Here is a 24,196-nt window from a genome sequence, read left to right on the forward strand (position 1 = left end):
GAAATTGCTGACTTGATGAACCATCACCACATACTCTTTAACGTGTATTTACTGTGAACAGAGCATTATTATCCATAGCCAGAATATAATCATCAAAATTAGAAAGCTAATATCGATACATTATCACCATTTAATTCTCAGCCTCTAAGTTGCCCCACTTGTCCCCACATGCCCTTTAGAGCAAAGGGATCTCGTTTGATTAGGATCACGGCTTACATTTGGTTGCCTGTTTCTTTTGGCCCCTTCAGACTAGAACAGTTGTCAGTTCTCTTCTTGACTTTCATGACCTTGACACCTTTGAACTGATTGCAGACCAGTTACTTTGTAAAATGTCCCTTAGTTGGGTTTATCTGATGTTTGCTCAGTTATTTCAAGTTACAGATCTTTGGTAGGGGTATCACAGGAGTGATGTGCGGATCTCATAGCCCCTGTCAGTTTTTCCTCAAACTTCCAGTTCTTTCACTTACTTAGTTCCTATTTTATTTAGTGGATTATAATCTGTTAGGTATCATTTATTTTGGTCCTTACAGTGTACCTGATTTGGCCAGTAGGAGCCCAGTTCATACTGGCTTCTGTGTTTTTTTTATATCTCCTCCTCCTTTATTTGATTACTTCATCTTTTGATTACTTTCTGGAATAGAATATTCCAGGCCCAAGTGTTATCTCTGCCACAGCTGTGGAATCAGTCGTCTTTCCAAGGAGCCCTGCTTTTATTTTTGTTTTTTGTTTTAAGAGGAAAATGACATTTTGAAGCCAAGATCTGAGCAGGTGAACTCACTGCTGTTAGTGTTCTAACATTAATGAGAGTGGGCCTTCTCAGTTGATAGAACTTTGTTCCCTCCCTTTCACAAAGATTTATTTATTTATTTTAGAAAGAGATAGCATGCACAGGTAAGTGGGAGGGACAGAGGGAGACGAAGAGGGACTCTCAAGCAGATGCTAAGCTGAGCTGAGCTCAGAGCCTGACACTGAGCTTGATCTCACAACCCTGAGATCACAACCTGAACCCAAACCAAGAGTCAAATTCTGACTGTGTCACCCCAGTGCCCCTGCTTCTTTCCTTTCAGTCCCTACTCCCTGCAAGATGTTACTGTCCTGATTCCTTTCACCAAAATTAGTTTTGTCTGTTTTAGAACCTTATTTAAATGTAATTATGCATGCATACACTATGACTGATTTTGTTCATTCAGGATGTTTTTGAGGTGCATCTTATTGCAGGTATCAGGGGTTCATTCCTATTTATTGCTGAATATTATTCTATTGTTGGATATATCACTATTTGTCAGTTATTAGACATTTTGGTTTTTGGCTATTATAAATAACTCTGCTAAGAATGTTCTTATACAAGTCTTTTTGTGGACATATGGTTTTATTTTGGGTAAATTTGTAGCAGTGGATTTGCTAGAAATTTGCTAGGTCATAGGGTGGTTTTATGTTTAGCTTTATGAGATACTTGCCAAACTGAATTCCCAAGTACATTTATACTCACACCAACAATGTATTATAATTCTGGTTATTCCACATCCTCATGAATGTTTGGTGTTATGTGTTTTTAAAATTCAATGAAATCAGTTTTGATTGAATTTTAAATTGAAGGGCTCAGTGTTACTAAGATAACTCTTCCTACATTCTTTTTTTTTTTTTTTTTTTTTAAGATTTTACTTATTTATTCATGATAGACACAGAGAGAGGCAGAGACGTAGGCAGAGGGAGAAGCAGGCTCCATGCAAGCAGCCCGATGTGGGACTTGATCCCGTACCTTGGAGATCATGCCCTGAGCCAAAGGCAGACAGCGTTCAACCGCTGACCCACCCAGGTGTCCCTCCCTACGTTCATTACAGATTTAATGTAATCTTTTTTGTGTGTCTTAGTTTAATTTTGGTATCAGGGTTTTGCTAGTCTTATAAAATGAATAGGGAACTGTTTTCCATTTTCTAAAATGAGTTTGCAAAAAATTAATACTATTTCTTCTTTAAATGTTTGGTAAAATTTATCAATGAAGCTTTCTTTGTGTGTCTAGTTTTCTTTGTTAGAAGGTTTTTAATTACAAATCTATTAGGTTGAATACTATTCTGATTTGGTGTTTCTTGTGTCAGTTTTGGTAATTTTTGTCTTTTAAGGAAATTGTCCATTTTATCTAACTTTTTTGTCAGAATGTTGGAAAATAATTTATATTCTGCAGTTTTATATAGGGTTCTATAAATGTCAATTGGCTTAATAGTGTTATTCAAGTCTTGTATATTTTTGCTGATTTTTAATTACTTATTCTGTCAGAACAGTTGAGAGGTCTGTTGAAATCTCCAACTATAATTGTGGATTTGTTTCTTCAGTTGTCAGCTTTTGCTTTATGTTTTTTTTTCTTTTTTTTTTTTAAGTGAAGTATAGTTATGCTTCATATATTTTGAAGGCCTAGTATTAGGCTCATACAGATGTAGACAGATGTTCTTTCATCTCTGGTAATAAAGGGATCTCTTTATCTCTGTCCAGCTTTTACTCTTCATCTTGCATTATATTGAAGACTACTTTTTCATATAGGAATATTACAACAAGAGTTATTTAAGCATGGGAGAAATAACAGCATGTTTTTATGCTGATGCTTGTGATCTATCAGAGAAGGGACAAATGATACAGGAAAAGAATGGGGAGTATTTGTAGAGTGATATCTTTGAAAAATCTGAGAGAATATTCTTAAGAATATCAGTGGAGAGATCAGCCTTAGGTGGGACATGGAGAATTTCTCTCTGCCAGTTTAACAAGAGGAAGACATACTTATTCTATGGGAGTAGTGGCTACAGTAAATTGGAAGGTATAGAGTGCCAGTCTGCAGATTCTCTTGTGAATGCTTAGTTCCTAAGTGAAACAAGAAGCAAAATTATCAGGTGAGAATGTGATTCTAGAAGATGTTGGAGGGTTTGAGGAAATAGTCATCTTGTCAAGCAAGAGGAGTGAGTAGACTTGAGAACTATAGTATAATTGTCAGGTAGCACTAAGGGTCTACTTCAAGTTTAGTACTCATGAATGTAAAGTCAAGGTGAGCCATATGCAGATGCAAGGGTATAGCAAAAAGTGGGCGTATAGTCAGATTTATAACTAGAGTGGGGTTTTAGGCTGGCATAACAAAGATTGGAACAAAGGAGTTGAGGATGTTTATGAGGGAGTGATTTTCTACATGGAGAGGGAAGAAATTGAGGATACAAAGGAGGGGAGGACAGCAAAAATTGTGTTCTAATCAATACATTGTAAGCCCTGGTGGAGGTTGAAGAATTATTAGAATTAGGGTATCACAGAGAGTGAGCTGGGAAGAGGTAGTGGTAAGATTGATTGTACAGTGTTTGACATGGAAATTTAAAGGGTATAATTATTGATAATGATTGGTAAGAGGTAGGGCATGTCATGGGAATAAGTTACAGTGAAAGATTCTTGGAGAAGGAATCAAGAAACTGAGAGACTGAGTTAGTAATTTTCATGAGTTTTTAAATCTCCAAGATTTAAGTCAGTAATGTTCGAAAGAGGGACAGTAAGCCAAAAACTATGTTCCTCAAAGAATGAGGGAAAGATTGGGCATTAGCATCAAAGCTGATTGTTCTTAACATATGAAGAGAAGGACCTTCATCTGAAACCAGCAGTAAGGAGTTAGAACAGTTCGTCCCAGCAGTTACAAAGAAAAAGCAGCCACTACTTGAGAGGGCTGTAATAGAAGCAGTGTCTTGGGGGAGAGCCAGATTGTCCACAAACTATTAGGGTGAGAAGATATAGAAGATTCAAGGAAGAAGTTTGGGATATGGAGAATTTTGGTGATAATTGATTCATGAGTTTTATAGTAATCACAGGTAGTTGGATTGGGGTGGGAATTGGCATTAGATTAGTAGTTTTATGCTACTCTACGGGGATGAGAATCCAGGTAAAAAGGGGTAATCTAGGAATTGGACTAAAATTTGCTGGAATAAAGAATATGATGGAATTAATTATGATGGTTTCTAAGGTATATTGTAATGTTAAGACTAATGTTGCAGGCTGGTGGAGCTGATGGGAATGTTGTTAGGGACATACTGGGCCCTGCCTTCACCGCTGCATTTTAAAATAATATAATTACACTTATTTTGCAGTTTAACATTGGTAAGGAAAGTATATATTGGTCAAAACACTAAGATTTCAGTTGTTTAAAGGACACAAGAGTAAGGGGCGCCTGGGTGGCGCAGTTGGTTGAGCGTCTGACTCTGGCTCAGGTTGTGATCTCATGGTCCTAGGATTCAGCCCTACGAGGGGGGTTCCATACTCAGTGCAGAGTCCACTTGGGATTCTTTCTCCCTCTCCTTCTGCTCCTCCTACCCATGCACATATGCTCTCTCTAAAATAAACCGATAAATCTTTAAAAGAACACAGGAGTATGAATAAACTTATAGTCCAGAGCACAATTAGATATTATGGGAAATATGTAGCAGCATCTCTGAAGCTGCTTGAGAACTGGAATCCATTTATATCTGCATTATGAGCACCTGTCGATGGACTGTTCCTATGTTAAATGCTTAAGCATTATTAAACTTTAAAACTAATTAAATTAATGTGCCTTAGTGATTTATTAATTATTGGGCTTTGGGCTATTAAGACATGGAGAATGTATCTTTTTTTTTCTTCAAGTCTTTATTTAAATTCCAGTTAGTTAACATACAGTGTAGACTGTATCTTTTATGCATTTTGTCCTTCCTGAAATTACTGAAGTGATCCTGATAACTAGGAAATATAGAAACTATAAATAGGAGTGGAAACAGTAGGATTTATAGTCAAATAGAAGATTGATCTGTGTTGGTAATAAGGTGCCATTTAATATTCTAGGCTCTGATCTTCCATTTTTCTCCAAAAATTTGAGTGACAGATTTTCCTGAAAAGAAAAAATTTAGTGCTTATTTTAAATTATTATAGTTTTTTATATTGTATATTCCTCTGTTGGAATGCTAAATATTTTGCAGGAATTTTGGGAGTATAAGAATATAAGAAATAAAAATTACACATTATTTCATCACTCAGAATAACTACAGTACTTATGTACTATAATTTGGGATATTTCCTTCTTTAGTTTTTTAAAAATTATATATTAATTTATGTTATAGCTTTCATAAAATTGAGGTAACAGTGTCTTGTTCTGTTTACTTAAATGTATTGTCAACACTTTTCTGTCACCAGGTATTTCTCAATAGTATTATGTTTAATGTTTATATTAAAATTTCATTTATGTAATTTATTTACTCATTCTACTATCGGTTGATTTTGGGGTTGCTCCCTTGCTCTCTTGCTTTACTGATATAACTGCATTGTAAAGACTTAAAAATATTTCATATTTGTGATATCCAGGAGAGTTCACACTTTGTACATGTTCTCATGTATATATGTCAGATTGATTCAGCCATAAGCCCACCAGCCAACTTAGTCTTTTGCATTTTTCATCTAGAAAATGGAGGTAATAATAATACCTAACTTTCTAAAACACTTGTGGGGATTTAGTACAATGTTTATAAAATCCTTAGCAAATTGCCTGATACACTGTAAATGTTCAAGTGACAACTAATAGTATGGTTAATAACATTGTGTGTGACTGCTTCTTATGAATATGTCCTGTGTTGCATACCACATTGTTCATACAAAAACTTGTTCAGGAACGTTCATAGGAGCATTATTCATAAAAACCCCAAAATGGAAACATCCCAAATGTCTATTAACTGATGACTGGATAAACAAAATATGGTATATCCATATAGCAGAGTATTATTCAGCCACAAAAAGGAATGAACTGGTGGTACATACTATAACATGGATGAACCTCTAGAACATATGAAGTGAAAAAAGCCAGACATGGTGCACCTGGATGGCTTGGTTAAGTGGTTAGTTGGTTAAGTGTCTCTTTTTTTTCTTTTTTTTTTTTTTTTTAAGATTTTATTTATTTATTCATGAGAGACCCAGAGAGGCAGAGACATAGGCAGAGGGAGAAGCAGACTTCCTACAGGGAGCCTGATGCAGGGCTGTATCCCAGGATCACAGGATCACAACCTGAGCCAAAGGCACACACTCAACCACTGAGCCATCGAGGTGCCCCTAAGTGTCTGACTCTTGATCTAAGCTCAGGTCTTGAGCTCCGGGTCCTGAGTTCAAGCCCCATGGCTCTATGCTGGCTGTATGCTGGGTGTGGAACTACTTAAAAGAAAAGAAAAGAAAAGAAAAGAAAAGAAAAGAAAAGAAAGAGAAAAAAGGGGAGAGGGAAGGAGGGAGGAAAAGAAAGGGAGCCAGACATAAAAGGCACATATTGTATGATTCCACTTATGCAAAATGTCTGGAATAGACAAATACAGAGACCTAGTGTCATTTCTTTTATAGTTATTACTACACTTGTGTAAGTATTGAGGCTTTTTTGTTCCTGTTTTTTTTTTTTTTTTTAAGTAAGCTCTATACCTAATATGGGGCTTGAACTCATGACCCCCAGATTAAAAGTCATGTGCTCTCCCCACTGATCCAGCCAGGCACCCCTGAGGGTTTTTTCTTTAAATAAGAATAGAAAATTCATCTTTGTTTCTTTTCTCTTAGAAAGACTAACCTCCTAGCACTAATTGTTCATTCCTTTTGTTTATGCTTAGGACTTTTTACCTTAAAGACCTTTTTTGAGGAGATAACTTTTAGTCTAATCTCTATAAAGTATAACCTTAGATATCTTCTCAGTGTGTAATCCCAGGAATTTGGAAACAACTTTTTTGGAATCTTGGTGTGGCTGAATGTAGTACAGTGAGCAGTTTTCATGTAATGTAATGACTAAAAACTTCATTTATTCAATATTAAAAGAATCCTTTGTAAAGTGCATAGCATTGACTTTAAAGAGTTTCTCTTGGATTCTTTCACCCAAATCTAATCAGATCCAAAGAATAAATATTTAACTATATATTTGCCTTAAGCTATTTGATTTTTACTTCAACTAAAAGACTCAAAGCTTTGCTTTCTCTTTCTTTTAGTTTGTATTACCTGTGAACTAAATTTCATGCTGAAATAGTAAAATAGTTTAGATGACAGGTCTATTGGAAAAAGGCCAATCCAAATTATAGAAATAGTTATCATACCTATATTTTTGATATTTGTTACATTTCTTTTTCTGTGTCTCATCACTACCAAAAGTGCTGTATATTATATTAGAAGCAGTAGTTCGAAATTAATTTTTAATAATTTCTAGAGACTTCAAAACATTTTTAAAATTAGAGATGCATTAGTGGAAATTTTTTTGGATTAAAAGTCTAGACATACTGAATTTTTTAAATTCTATAATATTACAGACATGCAAAAAATATAGAGCAAACTAATGAATATCATGATCCCATCACTTAGTTTTTTCACGTCTTAACATTTTGCTTTATTTGCCCAGGGCTTTTTTAAATTTAAGTTTTCATTATGAAAATTTGCAAATACAAAAGAAAAGTGGAGAGAATAGAACAATACTTACCTATATATCAAATACCTAAATTCAACAATTAACATTTTATCGTATTTGCTTTAATATGTACTTTTACTGAATTACTTGAAAGTAGATTTCTTTTTTTAAGATTTATTTATTTTAGAGAGAGAAAGAGCATGCATACACACACTCTGGGAGGAGGGCGAAAGAGAGAGAAAGTCCCAAACAGACTGTGTGCTGTGCTCGGAGCCCATCTCAGGGTTTGATTTTATGACCCTGAGATCACAACCCAAGCTGAAACCAAGAGTTGGAGATGCTTAACCTGCATCACCCAGACACCCCAAAGTAGATTTCTGAACATCATAACAGTCCTAATATATGAATATTCACATATATAAACATAATTTCATTTTCACACCTATGAAAATTAATGGTAATTCTTTGCTATCTTGTGATTTTCTGGTTTCCCTGATTGTCCTTTAAAGTCTTCAGTTAAAAAAAAAATAACGTTTTCAGTAGTTTTTTGGGGGATCCCTGGGTGGCTCAGTGGTTTAGCGCCTGCCTTCAGCCCAGGCTGTGATCCTGGAGTCCCAGGATCGAGTCCTGTGTTGGGCTCCCTGCATGGAGCCTGCTTCTCCCTCTGCCTGTGTCTCTGCCTCTCATAAATAAATAAATAAAATCTTTAAAAAAAAGTCTTCAGTAGTATTTATTTATTTATTTATATTTATGATTTTATTTATTAATTCATGAGAGACTGAGAGAGGCGGAGACACAGGCAGAGGGAGCCTGATGTAGGACTCGATCCCAGGACTCCAGGATCACGCCGTGAGCCAAAGGCAGATGCTAAACTGCTGAGCCACCCAGGGATCCCCCCCAAAAGTTATTTAAACCAGAAGTTAATCAGGGATCATGCATCATGTTTGGCTTGATATTTCTTTAATCTCTTTTAATCCAGAATAATCCTTCCCCCAAATGTGGAACTTTCCCCCCATATCATTGATGTTATTGGAAGAGTAAAGTTTTTGTGTAGAATTAATAGACAAATCTAGATTTGTCTGTTTTCTTTTGGTAATATTTAACTTGTTACCCTGTTCTCTATACTTCTTGTAAACTGAAAGATTTAAAGCTGGATTAAATCTAGGATAAACATTTTTGGTAAGAAAATGTTTCATAGATGATGCTGTTTGTATATGTTATATTGCATTGAACCAAGAGATGTACAATGTTGCTCTATCCTATAATGAGTGATTTTAAGTTAGACTACTTGGAAAGGTGCTAACTGCCAGATTTTTACAGTGAAAGATATCTTCTGTAAATCATTAATGTCCTGGATGATATTTTGGCACTCTGTGAATGACCTATTCTAGGAGGACAGTGTTAGAAATTTTTCATCTACAACTTATCTTTTCACTCTTCAATTTAAGGATTTTTGGGGGAGGAGAGTAAGGTTTTTTTCTGCGTAAGATAAATTATATTGGGAAAATGTCCAATAATGTCAGGACTCGCAATAAATGCAAATAAAAGAACAGGGTACTCATTTCCATCTTAAATTGGTAGAAATTAAAGTTGAGAGTACAGAATATTCTCAAGAATATGGGGAGCAAAGGAGTTTAAGTAGCTGCTAGTGGGTATATAAACTGTTAAAATATTTTTAGAGGGCACTTAAGCAGTGATTTTAAAAATAATTCAGTACTTTTACTCAGCGTTTCTACTTCCAGGAATTTATCCTGTATATACTTGTAAGAGCATTACTTTTAATAGCAAAACCAACCCACCCCAAAACCTGGGAACAGCATGAATATCATCTTGCACTGATAAAGAATGATTTAATGATAAAGGGCTCCTCAAAACTCAGATTACTCTTGTTCTCAGAATGTTTTCTATGGTGTTTTTTTTTTTTTTTTTTGATGCTGTAGCTTTTCTTATTTCAGAGTCTTTGTTTTTGTTTTCTTTTTGCATTGCATCTAAACATATAGAAGAAAAAAACTAAATCATATGCCTTTGTCATTTTCTAATTCTTAGAATCAGGTGGGTTTTGATGCTGAAGCACTCCAAGTGATATTCTACTTTTCATTGTTCATTTGTCTCATAGAATCCAGTGTAAATCAGATAATGGAAAAGTACATTTTAAGTAAAAAAAATGTTGGCTGTATCCTAGTTATAGTGAAATTCTTGAAATGGAAATACCTGTCACCTTTAATATCTTTAATTTAGTATCTTTAATATGTCTATATTTTTTATTCTTTTAAACAGTTCGTTTTCCTGAAGATCTGGAGAATGACATTAGAACTTTCTTTCCTGAATATACCCATCAACTCTTTGGGGATGAGTAAGTAACTTTGCCAAATTAATGTCGCCAAAAAAAAAAAAAAAAAAAAAGCAATTTTTTCTTTTAGGATCTAGAAATCAGACCATTTTCTTTGCTGTTTTTTTGTGTAATTTATTTTTAAATATATATTAGAATGGCATTTGTGACATTGAGACACCAATTTACTGTATAATACCTATCACAGAGTGCTATAGATGCATTATCTCATTTAATTTTCACAGCTGTTTTTGCGATAGTATTATTGTTTATTACGTTGCATATTGATGGAATTGAATGGTTGCTTTTAAGGACATGTGAATGACCAAGGTTGAGGTTCAGGCAATCTGACTATGAAGCTCATAGACATAACTATTACTTTTTTCTTCTTGCTGCTTTGCTATACTGCTCTTAGTACAGGATATCCTCTCTGGAAGCTAGAAAGCTCAAGTTTTTTATGACAAATAAGTAATTAAGAGAAATTTATTTTTAAAAGCAATGTTAAAGATACATCTTGGGATATTCAGCACGATTCCTTAATTTTTTATAGCTTCATTACATTATTAGAATAATTGGTTACATTTTTTTAAAACTTGATTTTATATATATATTTTTTTATTTATTTATGATAGTCACAGAGAGAGAGAGAGAGAGAGAGAGAGAGAGGCAGAGACACAGGCAGAGGGAGAAGCAGGCTCCATGCACCGGGAGCCCGATGTGGGATTCAATCCCGGGTCTCCAGGATCGCGCCCTGGGCCAAAGGCAGGCGCCAAACCGCTGCGCCACCCAGGGATCCCCTAAAACTTGATTTTGAAAAAAACTTCATATTTGCAGAAAGTTACAAGAATAGTACTCTGTGATGGGCACTTGATATAATGAGCACTGGCTGTTATATGCAGCTGATGAATCACTAAACTGTACCTCTGAAACTAATAATACACTATATGTTAATTGATTTAAAGGAAAAAAAAAAGAATAGTACTCTGTATATCCTTTATTTAGATTAACTAGTTGTTGACATTTAGTTCTATTTGCTTTAATCATTCTCTCCTATATAAATATATTGGTATGTTGTTGTTGAACCATTTGAAAGTAGTTTGCAGATATATCTTGATCTCTTACTTCTAAATTCTTTAGTATGTATTTCCTAAAAACAAGGACAGTAACCATAGAATTATCAAAATTCAGGAAATTTAACATTGCTATGGCACTCTTTTCTAAGATATAGTCCACATTTCAATTTTTGCCAATTGGTTTCCAGTAATTTCTTTTATAACAATAATCCTCCTTCTGGATCCGATCTAGAGTCACAGTTTGCATTTAGTTGTCATATCTCTTTGGTGTCTTTTATTTTTTTTAATTTTTATTTTATTTTTAAAGATTTATTTATTCACAAGAGACCGAGAGAGGCAGAGACAGAGGCAGAGGGAGGAGAAGCAGGCTCCGTGCAGGGACTCAATCCCGGAACTCCAGAACCTTGCCCAGAGCGGAAGGCAGATGCTCAACCACTGAACCACCCAGGCGTCCCTTTTTGGTCTCTTTTAATTGTTTGAAACAGTTCCTCAGCCTTTCTTTGTTTTCATGACATGGGCATTTCTGTAGGATTTGGCTGGTTTTAAAAACCTTCATTTTGGATTAGTTTGTTTCTTCATGATTAAATGCGGAAAACAGGGATGCCTAGATGACTCAAGTGGTTTAGTGCCTGCCTTTAGCCCAGGGCGTGATCCTGGAGTTCCGGGATGGAGTCCCATATCGGGCTCTCTGCATGGAGCCTGCTTCTCCCTCTGCCTATGTCTCTGCCCCTCTCTCTCTCTCTCTGTGTGTCTCTCATGAATAAATAAAATCTTTAACAAAAATTAAAAAATAAATTCAGAAAACATACTTTTTTTTTTTTTTTTTGGTAGTACCACAACAAAAGTTGTATGTGTTTTTCTTTGTCATAATCAGAAAGTCCATGATGTCAGTTTGTTCCATTGTTAACTTGGGTCACTTAGTTTAGAAGTGTCTGTCAGCATTCTCCACTGTAAGGTTTTTTCCTTTATTATGTAATTATGTAGTATGGGGAGATACTTTGAGACTGCAAAGATCCTGTTTCCCATCAGACTTTGAGCCAGTAGTTTTAAATCCATTGGTGATTTTTTTTTAAATGCTCTTTTTTATTAAGGGGTGTGAATATGAAACATGATCACCTGTAAAAATAAATAAATAAAGATGGCTTTGTTCTTTGACAATATCAGAATAAGGAACTTTGGCTTTTTATTCCTTGTAAGACTTTCTGTAGTTGACTTTTTTCTTGCTTTGTCATTCCCTTCAGATTTGTATTACCTCAGATCCTCAGAGATAAAACAAGGACAGAGAGTCCTCATTTAGAAAACATTTCCTAATTTTACATTTTAAAAGTTAATATTTAAAAAGAAAAACCTTAACACCCCCAACCCCTCACCCCCTTCTGAATAATCTAGTTTAATATAAGCCTATAAATAAGTTTTTTTTCCTCAAAAAACTTAAGTACTTTACAAGAATTACTGTTTAAAAAATTCACCTAGGGAAATTAAATTTCCAGTCATTTTACCCCTACAATAGATGGTATTCAAGTATTTGAGTCTCAGTGGCGTTTCTTTAGCATCACCCTTTAGTTGTTCCATTAGCATGCTGGCTTAGAGTCTCCTTAATCACTCTTTTCCTTGATAATGTCTATACTCTGGCTTCAGCTCCCATGTTTTGTGCGTCCCTTTTACATTCTGAACACCAATTTCTTTTAAGATTTCCTTCAGGTACCCCACAGGCTGCTTTGTGATGTCCACCAAGTCCTTAAGATTATAATACTGATGTTTCTCAAATGCCGAAAATAGCATGTCTAAAACGTGTTGTTTATCAGCTCGAGCTCGTTTTCCATCTTCTTTCTTTTTCCTTTCATATTCAATATTGTATTGATGATTAGCAACAGGTTTATAATTGGTTGTCACAACTTTGTCCAGTTGTTGTGATAGCCTTACGGGTTTGGAAGATTCTTCTATTTGCAATCTCTTTAATCGCATGTACTTTTCACTGGTAGCAGGTCGGCATTCAGCTCTTTGTACCACAATTCCTTCCAATGAAAGTTTATCTGATGAGCTCTCAGTAAAGACTGTTAATGTCTGTCCTCCAACACTTTGTAAGACAAACGGATGTTCTCTAGGAGTGCTGACCGAAGCTAGTTTTCCACCAATATCGTGAATATTTGCAAGATCTTCATTCAAAGTAAACGACACCTCAGTCCTTCCTTGATTCTTGGCAATCCGCAGTTTCCCAACTTCACCTCTTCCAGGGTCTTTAGCCCATTGTTGTGACAAATATTTAGGAACCTTCACCAGCCACACTCCGGTGTTCTGCTTCGTGCTGGTCAGATCGAGCTCCCCTCGCTTGGCCATGGGTCGACTACTGCCGGGGAAGGCCGAGCGGCCGGAGCAGCGGCCCCCGGGGCTGGACCGCTCGAGGGAGTGCGGAGCAGGAGGTGCCGCGGCTGGAGGCGCCCGCCCGCCCAGCCGCCCGCCCAGCCGCCCGCCCAGCCGAAGGGAATCTCCGGAAAGAGAGACGCCCCATTGGTGATTCTTGATTGCATCAATATTTTACTGTGATTATAAAATGATTTTCTAACTCTGTCAGAAACACCTACATTTATTAGTTGGGATTCTATAAGGACGAGCTTCTCTTTTCCCCTTACGTATTTCTTTGTTTATATCAGAATGGACTAAAAGATTCTTTTTTTAATCCAGTGGGTCATAATCTGTTATTATTAATTATGCTGCCCAGATTATCCCATTTCAAACTAGTTTTTGAATCCTTTTGATATATCATCATTTTGTGGATACTTTACTTTCAGATACAATAAGATGTTCAAGATTCATCTTACACTTTTTCTACTAGTTCTGCAGTCAGCCATTTTCCCAAGGAATCCTGCTTTGTTGTAGTAGGAAAAGATATTTTGACATAGTTGACATTTAATATATTGCCCTTTGTGGCTATTTTACCTACATGTTATTTCAGCATTGTTCACGTATTTATTTAATGTGTTTTGAAATTTTTTTTTAAAGATTTATTTATTAGAGAAAGTGAGAGCATGGGAGGGGAACTGGGGGGCAGGCAGAGGGAGAAGCAGGCTCTGCTGAGCAGGGAGCCTGACATGGGACTCGATCCCAGGACCCCGGGATCATGACCCGAGCGGAAGGCAGACACTTAACTCACTGAGCCACCAGGTGCCCCTAACGTGTTCTGAAATTGACAGATGTCTCTTCATGGAACAAATTTCCTCAGAATTTTTCAGTATTAATGTACCAGATCGGGCATTTTATGTACTTTTAAATATTAATAATTATATTTTATTATATATTGATTCATAGCAAAATTGAGCCTTTCTTTTTTTTTTTTTTTTTTTTTTAAATATTTTTTCTTTATTTATTTATGATAGTCACAGAGAGAGAGAGAGAGAGAGAGAGAGAGAGAGAGGCAGAGGGAGAAGCAGGCTCCATGCACCGGGAGCCCGACGTGGGATTCGATCCCGGCTCTCCAGGATCGCGCCCTGGGCCAAAGGCAGGCGCCAAACCGCTGCGCCACCCAGGGATCCCAAATTGAGCCTTTCTTATTTGTTTTTTTAAAGATTTTATTTATTCATGAGAGACAGAGAGAGAGGCAGAGACATAGGCAGAAGGAGAAGGAGACTCCCTGCGGTGACCCTGATACAGAATTTGATCCCAGAACCCTGGGATCGTGCCCTGAGCCGAAGGCAGATGCTCAACCACTGAGCCACCCAGGCATCCTGAGCCTTTTGTATTTCAAATGGGTTTTATTTTATTGTAAAGATAAGAATGTTTTCTTTTGGGATTTCTATCTTTAAGGAACTATTTTATTCCCTTCCTCACTGCTATTTAAAATCTTTCTTTGGTGCATACAATCTAGTCTTACAGATAATGCTTCTTAATGGTATTTTGTACATTTATTCTATTTTGCATGTTATTAAAAATGCTTGCATATGCCTCTTCTAAGGTAGACACGTGACAGTTGACAGTCACTTAATCGTGATAATCCCTGTATCTTATGACTCAAATATGATTGGTCTTGATCCTCTTATCATTGCTACTCCTGTTTATGCACATAACTTTCAGAGTTCTGGAATAGAATGCTCATGCTGTATTTTGGAAGACTAAACAGAAATCTGAAAATGACACTGCTTCTTTTAGGCACTCTTCTTCAGAATTCACTTAAAAAAATAAACTTTATTGAGATGTAATTTACAATTCATCTATATAAAGTATACAATTCAATGATTTTTTAGTATGTTGTGTTCTATAGTCATCACAATAAATTGTAGAATATTTTGTCATTCCTACCAAAATTCCCATAACCAGTTAGCAGTCATTGTCTTTTTCTTCCCTTACTCTCCCCAGCCCTAGCAATCACTAATTTGTTTTCTGTCTCTCTAATTTTACCTATTCTGGATATTTTAGATTCACATTTTGGAAGACTCTTTTTAAGCCAGAGAAGAGAATATCAAGGCATAGGTGGATTGCAGGGAGCAGGGCTGGAAAAATAACAGCAGCTCCAGATCTTCTTTCTGAGTTCATAGGGTGGTGTAATTAGACATATGCTTTCACCACTTTCAGCACCTCTGGATGTTGATTGATGGAAGCAAGTAGTAAACTGAGGAAAGAGGGGGCCAAAGCTACATCTTAGCTGCTTGCCTAGTGAGGTATCAATTTAATACCACTTGTGTCTGATTTGAAATGCCTTCTGGTACTAGTAATAGCAGCAGCACCAGCAGGATCAGTGATATATTACATTTATTATATACTTGTATAATGTGTTGGTCAACGTTATAAGTAGTTTACACTTGCTCATTTAACCTGAACAACATCCCTGAAGTAGATGCAATTATTCTCGTTTATTTTTATTTTATTTTATTTTATTTTATTTTATTTTATTTTATTTTATTTATTTATTTTTTAAAGATTTTATTTTTATGTAATCTCTCCATCAAGGTGAGGCTCAAACTCACAACCCTGAGATTAAGAGTTGTATGCTCTACCAACTAAGCCAGCCTAGTGTCCCTCTCTTAGTTTTAAATGAGGAAAACTGAGGCACAGTTTCATTATAAATATTTGTTTCTTTTTAAAATAGGTATGGTTTAAAATCTTGAAACTACCAGTAAAGTTAAACTTGTTTATATGTAGAGCCAATACTTTGTAATGACTTTGCAGAGAGTCTTTCTGGGGTCTCAGATTAATATTTTTTTCCTTTTCAGTGAAACTGCTTTTGGTTACAAGGGTCTGAAGATCCTGTTATACTATATTGCCGGTAGCTTGTCAACAATGTTCCGTGTTGAATATGCATCTAAAGTTGATGAGAATTTTGACTGTGTAGAGGTAAGAACAAAAATATATTTATCTTTAACTCTGTTTTCCATAGGAGTATAAAACTGGTTTTAAAATTTAAAGGCTTGAGAGAGGAGAGTATCTGTTATAAAGCTTTAAAGCTTATAGCTTTAAAACCACATATTTTCCTTTAGTTATGGAGGTGATTGTCTGCCTGTCACTACAGTTAACCTTTGATCATGATCCTTAGCCTGATTCTTGAGTGGACCTTCTCTGAAAAACCTTTACTTTTATGATCAGAGTGGTATTTTGTTTATCAACTTTTGAAACATGAAAATTACTTAATTTTCCAGAAGTTAAATAAGATAGAGGGCAATAGCTAAACTTCCTACTTTTTCTTCACATAGGATTTGCCTATTTAAATTTCTCTGGCTGCATTTCTGATCCCACATTTTCTTAAGAATATGGACAGTTAAGCTGATGACAAAACTATTTGAAACAAATGAACCAAATTAGGATGAAGGCAAGGAGAGGCATTAAAAGTATGCATCTGGGACAGGCCGAATATGGCCCCTCAAGAAGCCAAGGCAAAGTGATGTGACCACAAGCCAAGGAATGTTGGTAGCCACCAGAATTAGAAGAAGCAAGGAATAGATTCTCCTCTGGAGAGAGTGTGACCCTGTCAACACTGATTTTAGCTCAGTGTTACTGATTTTAGACTTTGCCTCTAGGCTGTGAGAGAATTAGTTTCTGTGGGTTTAAGCTTGCAAGTTTGTGGTAGTTTGTTACAGCAGCCATAGAAACTAATACAGATTTTCATACCAGGGGGTGGGGTACTACTGTCACAAATGAAACTTTAGAAATGTCTTTGGAAATGAGTGATGGGTAGAAACTAGAAGAATTTTGAGGTACATGATAGAAAAAGCATAGACTTCCTTGAATAAACTGTTGGTAGAAATATGGACTTTTTTTTTAACATTTTATTTATTTATTCATGAGAGACACAGAGAGAGGCAGAGACATAGCCAGAGGGAGAAGCAGGCTCGAGGGGAGCCTGATGTGTAACCTGATCCCCGAACCCTGGGATCACACCCTGAGCCAAAGGCAGACACTCAACCACTGAGCCACCCAGGTGTCCTGAAATACAGACTTTAAAGGCACTGCTGGTGAGGGCTCAGAATAAAGTTAGGAGCATGGGAGAAAAAGCCTGTATCATCTTAGAGAATAATGTATTATTATAAATAGTATGTTGGTAGAAATAGTTTTGAAGATCACCTCTGTTGAGTCAGAGGGAAATGAATATATTATTAGAAAATGAAGGAAAGGAAATATTTGTTATTTAGTGCCAGAAAGCATAGCTGAATTGTGTCCTACATTTATATAGAAAGAAGAACTTGTAAGCCATAAACTTGGATATTTAGCTGAGGAGATTTCCAAACAATATATTGAAGTTGTGGCTTGGTTTCTTGTGGCTTATAGTAAATGTGAGAGGAAAGGGAGAAATTGTGGGAAGAATTGTAAAGCAAAGAAGACTCAGGACTTGATGATTTGGAAGATTCTCAGTCTATGCAACTTCAGAAGACATGAAATTAGGAGATTCATGGTCAGGAAAGTGTGCTTTGGAGAGAAAGCCAGGAGTATAGCTAGATAATCTTTTGCTCTTGCTGAAGAGATTACATACATGACTCATGGATCTCTTCCATAATCTCAGCAAAAACTAGGAGTAGAGTTTGAATAGAGATCATATCCTTTGTAGGACTATCTTATCTAATGGCATGAACCCTTATAGCAGACACAGGTGACCTAGAAGGGTTTTGAGAATGTTATATCAACAGAAGCGCTGCCAGTTTGGACTGACAGATTGAGGAAAGGCTAATGAACTTCCAAAATTCTAGGGTCCCCTGGGAGGTTCAGCAGTTGAACGTCTGCCTTCGGCCCAGGGTGTGATCCTGAAGTCTCGGGATTGAGTCCCACTTCTGGCTCCCTGCATGGAGCCTGCTTCTCTATCTCTCTCTGCCTATGTCTCTGGTGCTCTCTCTTTGTGTCTCTCATGAATGAATGAATGAATGAGTAAATAAATAAATCTTTTTTAATAAATTCTATAAGTAGGAAACAGGCTGATAGCACTACTCAGCTGCAAACATGTGCTTCCCTTCAAGAAAAAGGAATAATGGCCCAGAAGATAGAGCTGCAGGTCACAGTATTGCCAGGCCTTGAAACCTAATGAAATTTATGACGTTCTGGATTTTAAAAATGCTCAGTACCAGTGGCTCTTTTCTTTCTAGCATTTTCTCCCCTTTGGAATGGGAAACTCCGTAACTTACCCTATGCCTGTCCCACTACTGTATTTTAGAAGTGGTAACTTGTTTTCTAGTTTCACAGGTGGAAATGAATTTTGCCCCAGGATTTATCATAACCAGAGTCTGTTAACTTAGAAATAACTTAGAAAATGACATTTTGGACTTGAGTTGATAATGGAGTGGTTGAAACTTTTGGGGTTGTTGGGATGGGATGAATGTATTTTGCATATTTGAGAGGGACATGAATCCCTGAGGTACCTTAAGAAAATTATATGTTTTAGAGTTGTTTTATTTCTGGGCATTCCAGTTGAAAAGCATTGAAAAAAATTTTAAAGGTTTTATTTAACTTCTGGTTAATGTACAGTGTAATATTAGTTTCAGGTGTATACCACCAGTACTCATCAAAGCAAGTGTACTCCTTGGTCCCCATCACCTATTTTAACTCCTCCCCCTACCTACCTCCCTTCAAGGCATTGAAACTTTTCATCAAGAATTACATCAATTTAGGGCAGCCCGGGTGGCTTAGTGGTTTGGCACCACCTTCAGCCCAGGGTGTGATCCTGGAGACCTGGGATCGAGTCCCGCGTCGGGCTCCCTGCATGGAGCCTGCTTCTCCCTCTCCCTGTGTCTCTGCCTCAGACATGTACCTGTGGAGTTGCTCTGTCTCTGTGTCTCTCATGAATAAATAAAATATTTTTTAAAAAAAGAATTACATCAGTTTAAAAAAAAGAATTACATCAGTTTTGTTTTTTTTTAATGAAATGTCATTTTTGTCACTGAATCACATTTATAAAATTAGAAATTGCATTCTTAGAGTAAAATATCTTGTTATTTGGACTTGAAAATCTAGGAAGTTTTATCAGATCTGTTATATTGATAATACTGTGCTATATAACTGGGCAAAGATCTTCTGTATTACTGCATATTGGATATCATAACTTCCTCGTGTACGAGTAGCAGTTCCTAACACATTAACAATTAAACCAACTTTTTTAAGACTTTAAACTGACTTTAAACTTCTGACAAATCTTTTGCCTACCTCATGGCCCATCTTTTTTTTACTAAAACCTCATGACTTGAGACTGGTTGATTTGAGTTATTTTATTGTTTAATTAAAAAAAAATTTGTCTCATGTAAAGGACTTGCCCAAATTCACACAATGTTAGACAAACTAGCATGTAAGAGAGACTTACTAAAGTGGAATTTTTCCCTAAGTATATGTTTCTTATTAGATTTTTAACTTCTTTTTTTTTTTTAATTTTTTTTTTTTATTTATTTATGATAGGCACACAGTGAGAGAGAGAGAGGCAGAGACACAGGCAGAGGGAGAAGCAGGCTCCATGCACTGGGAGCCCGATGTGGGATTCGATCCCGGGTCTCCAGGATCGCGCCCTGGGCCAAAGGCAGGCGCCAAACCGCTGCGCCACCCAGGGATCCCAGATTTTTAACTTCTTTTTTTTTTTTTTTTTTTTAAGATTTTATTTATTTATTCATGATAGTCACACAGAGAGAGAGAGAGAGGCAGAGACATAGGCAGAGGGAGAAGCAGGCTCCATGCAGGGAGCCCGATGTGGGATTCGATCCCGGGTCTCCAGGATCGCGCCCTGGGCCAAAGGCAGGCGCCAAACCGCTGCGCCACCCAGGGATCCCCTTTTTTTTTTTTTTTTTTAAGAGATTTTTAACTTCTTAAGCCCACCTAGATACTCTTACTAAAAATGCAGGTAGTAGTTTTCCTTATGTTGTACAGAATTCACTGTTTGAAGGTTTTGGTGTCTTTTTTTTTTTTTTCTTTTTTTTTTTTTAATAGAAGTTCCAGCTGGTAGTGCTGAATTGATTTCTTCCAAAGGCACTATTGACTTAGTTATTGGTAAATCTTTCAAATACTATTTGCAGTGAAAATAGCTATGTATTTGCATTGACTTCTAATTGTTCCATTCTTGAAAACCAGATTTTTCCATTTAGAAGTACTGTGTTAGGAGTAAGGAATCAATCTTTTATAATGTCTTCTTGTAGGATTATTTGTTCCATGGTCGAAGATCATTTATTTAAATTACATGTTCAGGCAAAAACTTTTTTTTCTCCTTATAAAAAAAGAAAGGGTAGTGGATGTTGGGGGAATGAGTTTACCTTTTTTTTTTTTTTTTTAAGATTTTATTTATTCATGAGAGAGACAGAGACAGAGGGTACAGAGACACAGGCAGAGGGAGAAACAGGCTCCATGCAGGGAGCCTGATGTGGGACTCCATGCCAGGTCTCCAGGATCATGCCCTTGCGTCAAAGGCAGGCGCTAAACCGCTGAGCCACCCAGGGATCCCAGGTTTGCCTTTTCTATGTCAACTTGCATTGAGAATGTTCAGGGATGCCTGGGTGGCTGAGCAGTTGAGCATCTGCCTTCAGCTCAGGTCGTGATTCCAGGATTCAGGACCGAGTCCCATATTGGGCTCCTCGTGGGGAGCCTGCTTCTCCCTCCGCCTGTGTCTCTTGTCTCTCTTTCTGTGTCTCTCATGAATAATTTTTTTAAAAATAAAATTTAAATTTAAAAAAATGTTCATTCCACAGTCTGTGGTCTTGATGCCAGGGAAAGAGTGCAACAAAACAAAATCATTTGTCTCATGGAGCTTATATTCTAGCTAGGACAAACAGTCAATAAACAAATAGTAAATAGTGTTATGAAGAAACATTTTGTTGGTTCCTGAATGAAGAGGAGTCAATGTAATAATGTAATAACCTGAGGGAAGAGCCTAGTAACAAAAACCCTGAAATAAGAATACTCAGAAATACCACTGTTGTTAAATGATTGTGATAATGGAGAGAAGGATATGAGATGGTTGACGGGGTTGGCAAAACTATATTTTGTCGGATAAGAATAGCTGATAGCTTTTAGAGATTTTAAGTTGGTAAGGTTCATATGATATGACTCATGTTTTTTTTAATTTTTAATTTTTTAATTATTTATTTATTTTTTTATTTTTTAAAGATTTGATTTATTTATTCATAGAGACACACAGAGGGAGAGAGGCAGAGATACAGGCAGAGGGAGAAGCAGGCTCCACGCAGAGAGCCTGACGTGAGACTCGATCCAGGGTCTCCAGGATCACGCCCTGGGCTGCAGGCGGCGCTAAACCTCTGCGCCACCGGGGCTGCCCTTTTTAAAAATTTTTTAAATTATTTTTTAAAGATTTTATTTATTCATGAGAGACACACACAGAGAAAGAGGCAGAGACAGAGAGGCAGAGGGAGAAGCAGGCTCCATGCAGAGAGCCCGACTTGGGACTCCATCCTGGGTCTCCAGGATCAGGCCCTGGGCTGAAGGCAGCGCTAAACCTCTGAGCCACCCAGGCTGCCAGACTTATGTTTTTAAAAGATTCTTTTGGTTGCTCTGGAGAGAACACACTGCAGGGAGACCAGAACATTGCAATGTTGTAGGTAGTTTGAAGGTGGAACCAGTAGGATTTACTTTTTAATTAAACACAGTGATACAGAAAAAAGAAAGAAGGAGGATCCTATTGCTTAAGCTTAATAGTACTATTAACTGAGATAGGGAAGATTAGAGAAGAAGGTCTAAATTGGGAAAAAAATCAAGATTTTTGATTTATATGTGTTATGTTTGGGACTATTACATATCATATTGGAGTTTTCACAGACTATACTATGTAGTATTATTTTTGTGTATTAAAAAATACACTCTTTTAGGTGGTCAGAAACCACAGCACATCAGCTTAGAAGTTAATTTGCTTATTAGAATTTTGCCATTACATTAATCTTTCATCATCTGTTTTTCTTTTCCAAGCTGAGCTCTCCTGTTGCATGTAAAAGTTTTTAGACACAATTAAGATGTTGTAAAACATCTCCACTAGCTATCGTCTTTAAAGACAACATAATTACTCTGAATTTTACTACAATAAACTTGAGTTTTCAGACACTGATGGTTTGTTCATTGTATGGTTGTTTCTGACTTTTTTTTTTTTCTGACTTTGTTTTTATCAATGCCTCCTGACCTCTCTTTAATTGAAGTATAATTGACATGTGTTAGTTTCAGGTATACATTATAGTGATTCCATTTTTTGTTTGTTTTTTTTAGTGTTTTTATACATTATGAAATAATCATGGCAAGTCCTGTTACCATATGTCACCATACAAAGTTATTACAGTATTATTACCTACATTCCCTGTGCTGTGTGTGATATTCCCATGACTGTTTTATAACTGGAATTTTATACTTCTTAATTCCTTTCACCTATTTTGCCCACCCCCTCAACTCCCACCCCCCATTGCCCTGTACAGTAACCAACAGTTACCTGTATCTGTGGATGTTTCTGTTTGGTTTTTTAGATTTCACATAGCATAATACCCTGTAGGTTCATCTGTGTTGTGGTAAATGGCAAGATTTCATTTTCTTTATGACTAATATTCCATTGTGTGTATGTATATATGGTATTTACATATATCACTCTTTATCCATTCATCTATGATGGACACTTTGGTTGCTTCCAGATCTTACCTATTCTAAATAATGCTGCAGTGAACACAGGCATGCTTATATCTCTTCAAATTGGTATTTTCATTTTCTTTCGATAAATATCCAGAAGTGGAATTGCTGGATTGTATGGTAGTTCTGTCTTTAAGTTTTTGAAGAACCTTCATACTATTTTCCATAGTGGCTGCACCAATTACATTGCCAGTGTATGAGGGTTCTCCACTTTTCTCCACTATTAGTATGATGTGATACCCCATTTATTTATTTTAGCTTTTGTTGCCCTTGCCTGAGGAGCAACTAGTCTGAGGAGACTAGTCTGAAAAAATATTGCTAAGACCAGTGTTAAAGAGCTTATTGCCAGTGTTTTCTTCTAGGAGTTTTATGGTTTCAAGTGTTACATTCAAGTCTTTAATCCATTTTAGATTATTTTTGTATACTGTGTATGAGAGTGGTCCGGTTTCATTTTGCATGTGGCTGTCCAGTTTTCCCAATGCTATTTATTGGAGAGACTGTCTTCCCTATTGTTGACTTCTTGCCTCCTTTGTTGTTGATTAATTGCCTATATATATAGGTTTATTGCTAGACTTTCTATTCTGTTGCATTGATCTCTGTATCTGTTTTTGTGCCATTACCATACTGTTTTGATTACTATAGCTTTGTAGTCTAGTGTGAAATCAGGGAGTGTGATACCGCCAGCTTTTTTGTTCTTTCCCAGGAAGCTTTGGCTATTCAGGATTCTTTGTGGTTCCATACAAATTTTAGGATCCTTAATTCTAGTTCTGTGAGAAATGCTGTTGGTATTTTGATGAAAGGTGCATTAAATCTGTAGATTGCTTTGAGTATTATGAACATTTTGATAATATTAATTCTTCTAACCCATGAGCACAGTATATCTTTCCATTTATTTGTGTTGTCTTCATTTTCTTTCACCTTACACTTTTCAGAGCCTCCTGCTTTCTCTTAAGGTAATTTCATTGCCTTTTATTGTAAGAGTGTATAACTAAGATTGTTCTGTCTTGCTAATTGCTAACATTTCTTGGAAAAGCTTTGGTAGAGGAAGTTGAAATACATGGGTACAGTTTGTATTATCTGTGAACTTCAATCATCTCTTTTATCTTTGTCTCCCACTAATATGGATTGAATTTGAGAGTAGATGAGAGCTATTTTTAAAATTTTCTGGATTCTTTAGCATTCTTATAGAAAAACCTTGGGTATTTAAAAATATTTAATCTTGAGGAAATGAAAAATAATCTTTGGTAGACTAATATTTCACTATACATTTTTTTATAATTGTGACTGGTTTTCCTGAGTAATGCTTTTTATAAAATAGATGAAAAGCTT

The 24,196-nt window shown here is 36.3% G+C and overlaps 3 protein-coding genes across 4 annotated transcripts in view; 1 reads left to right on the plus strand and 2 right to left on the minus strand.

Moving 5' to 3' along the window:
• Positions 1–24,196, minus strand: part of SLC25A12 (solute carrier family 25 member 12) — a 206,338-nt gene that overhangs the window by 136,416 nt on the left and 45,726 nt on the right. The gene's annotated exons all lie outside the window — the stretch shown is intronic.
• Positions 1–24,196, plus strand: part of HAT1 (histone acetyltransferase 1) — a 67,962-nt gene that overhangs the window by 11,060 nt on the left and 32,706 nt on the right. For both annotated transcript variants that reach the window (XM_025460186.3, XM_025460185.3), the window contains exons 3-4: positions 9,680–9,755; positions 16,009–16,129. In XM_025460186.3, the coding sequence (XP_025315971.1) occupies positions 9,680–9,755; positions 16,009–16,129 (197 nt within the window). The remainder of the gene's footprint in view (positions 1–9,679; positions 9,756–16,008; positions 16,130–24,196) is intronic.
• Positions 11,041–13,237, minus strand: LOC112668256 (general transcription factor IIF subunit 2-like). Its single transcript, XM_035696945.2, has one exon. The coding sequence runs from the start codon at positions 13,139–13,141 to the stop codon at positions 12,404–12,406; it is 738 nt and encodes a 245-aa protein (XP_035552838.1). The 5' UTR covers positions 13,142–13,237; the 3' UTR covers positions 11,041–12,403.

Source organism: Canis lupus, chromosome 36, assembly GCF_003254725.2.
Source record: "Canis lupus dingo isolate Sandy chromosome 36, ASM325472v2, whole genome shotgun sequence".
NCBI lineage: Eukaryota > Metazoa > Chordata > Mammalia > Carnivora > Canidae > Canis > Canis lupus.

Bases quoted from the DNA above. Each gene is read 5' to 3' on its own strand.
- LOC112668256 (XM_035696945.2), bottom strand. From the start codon at position 13,141: ATGGCCAAGCGAGGGGAGCTCGATCTGACCAGCACGAAGCAGAACACC.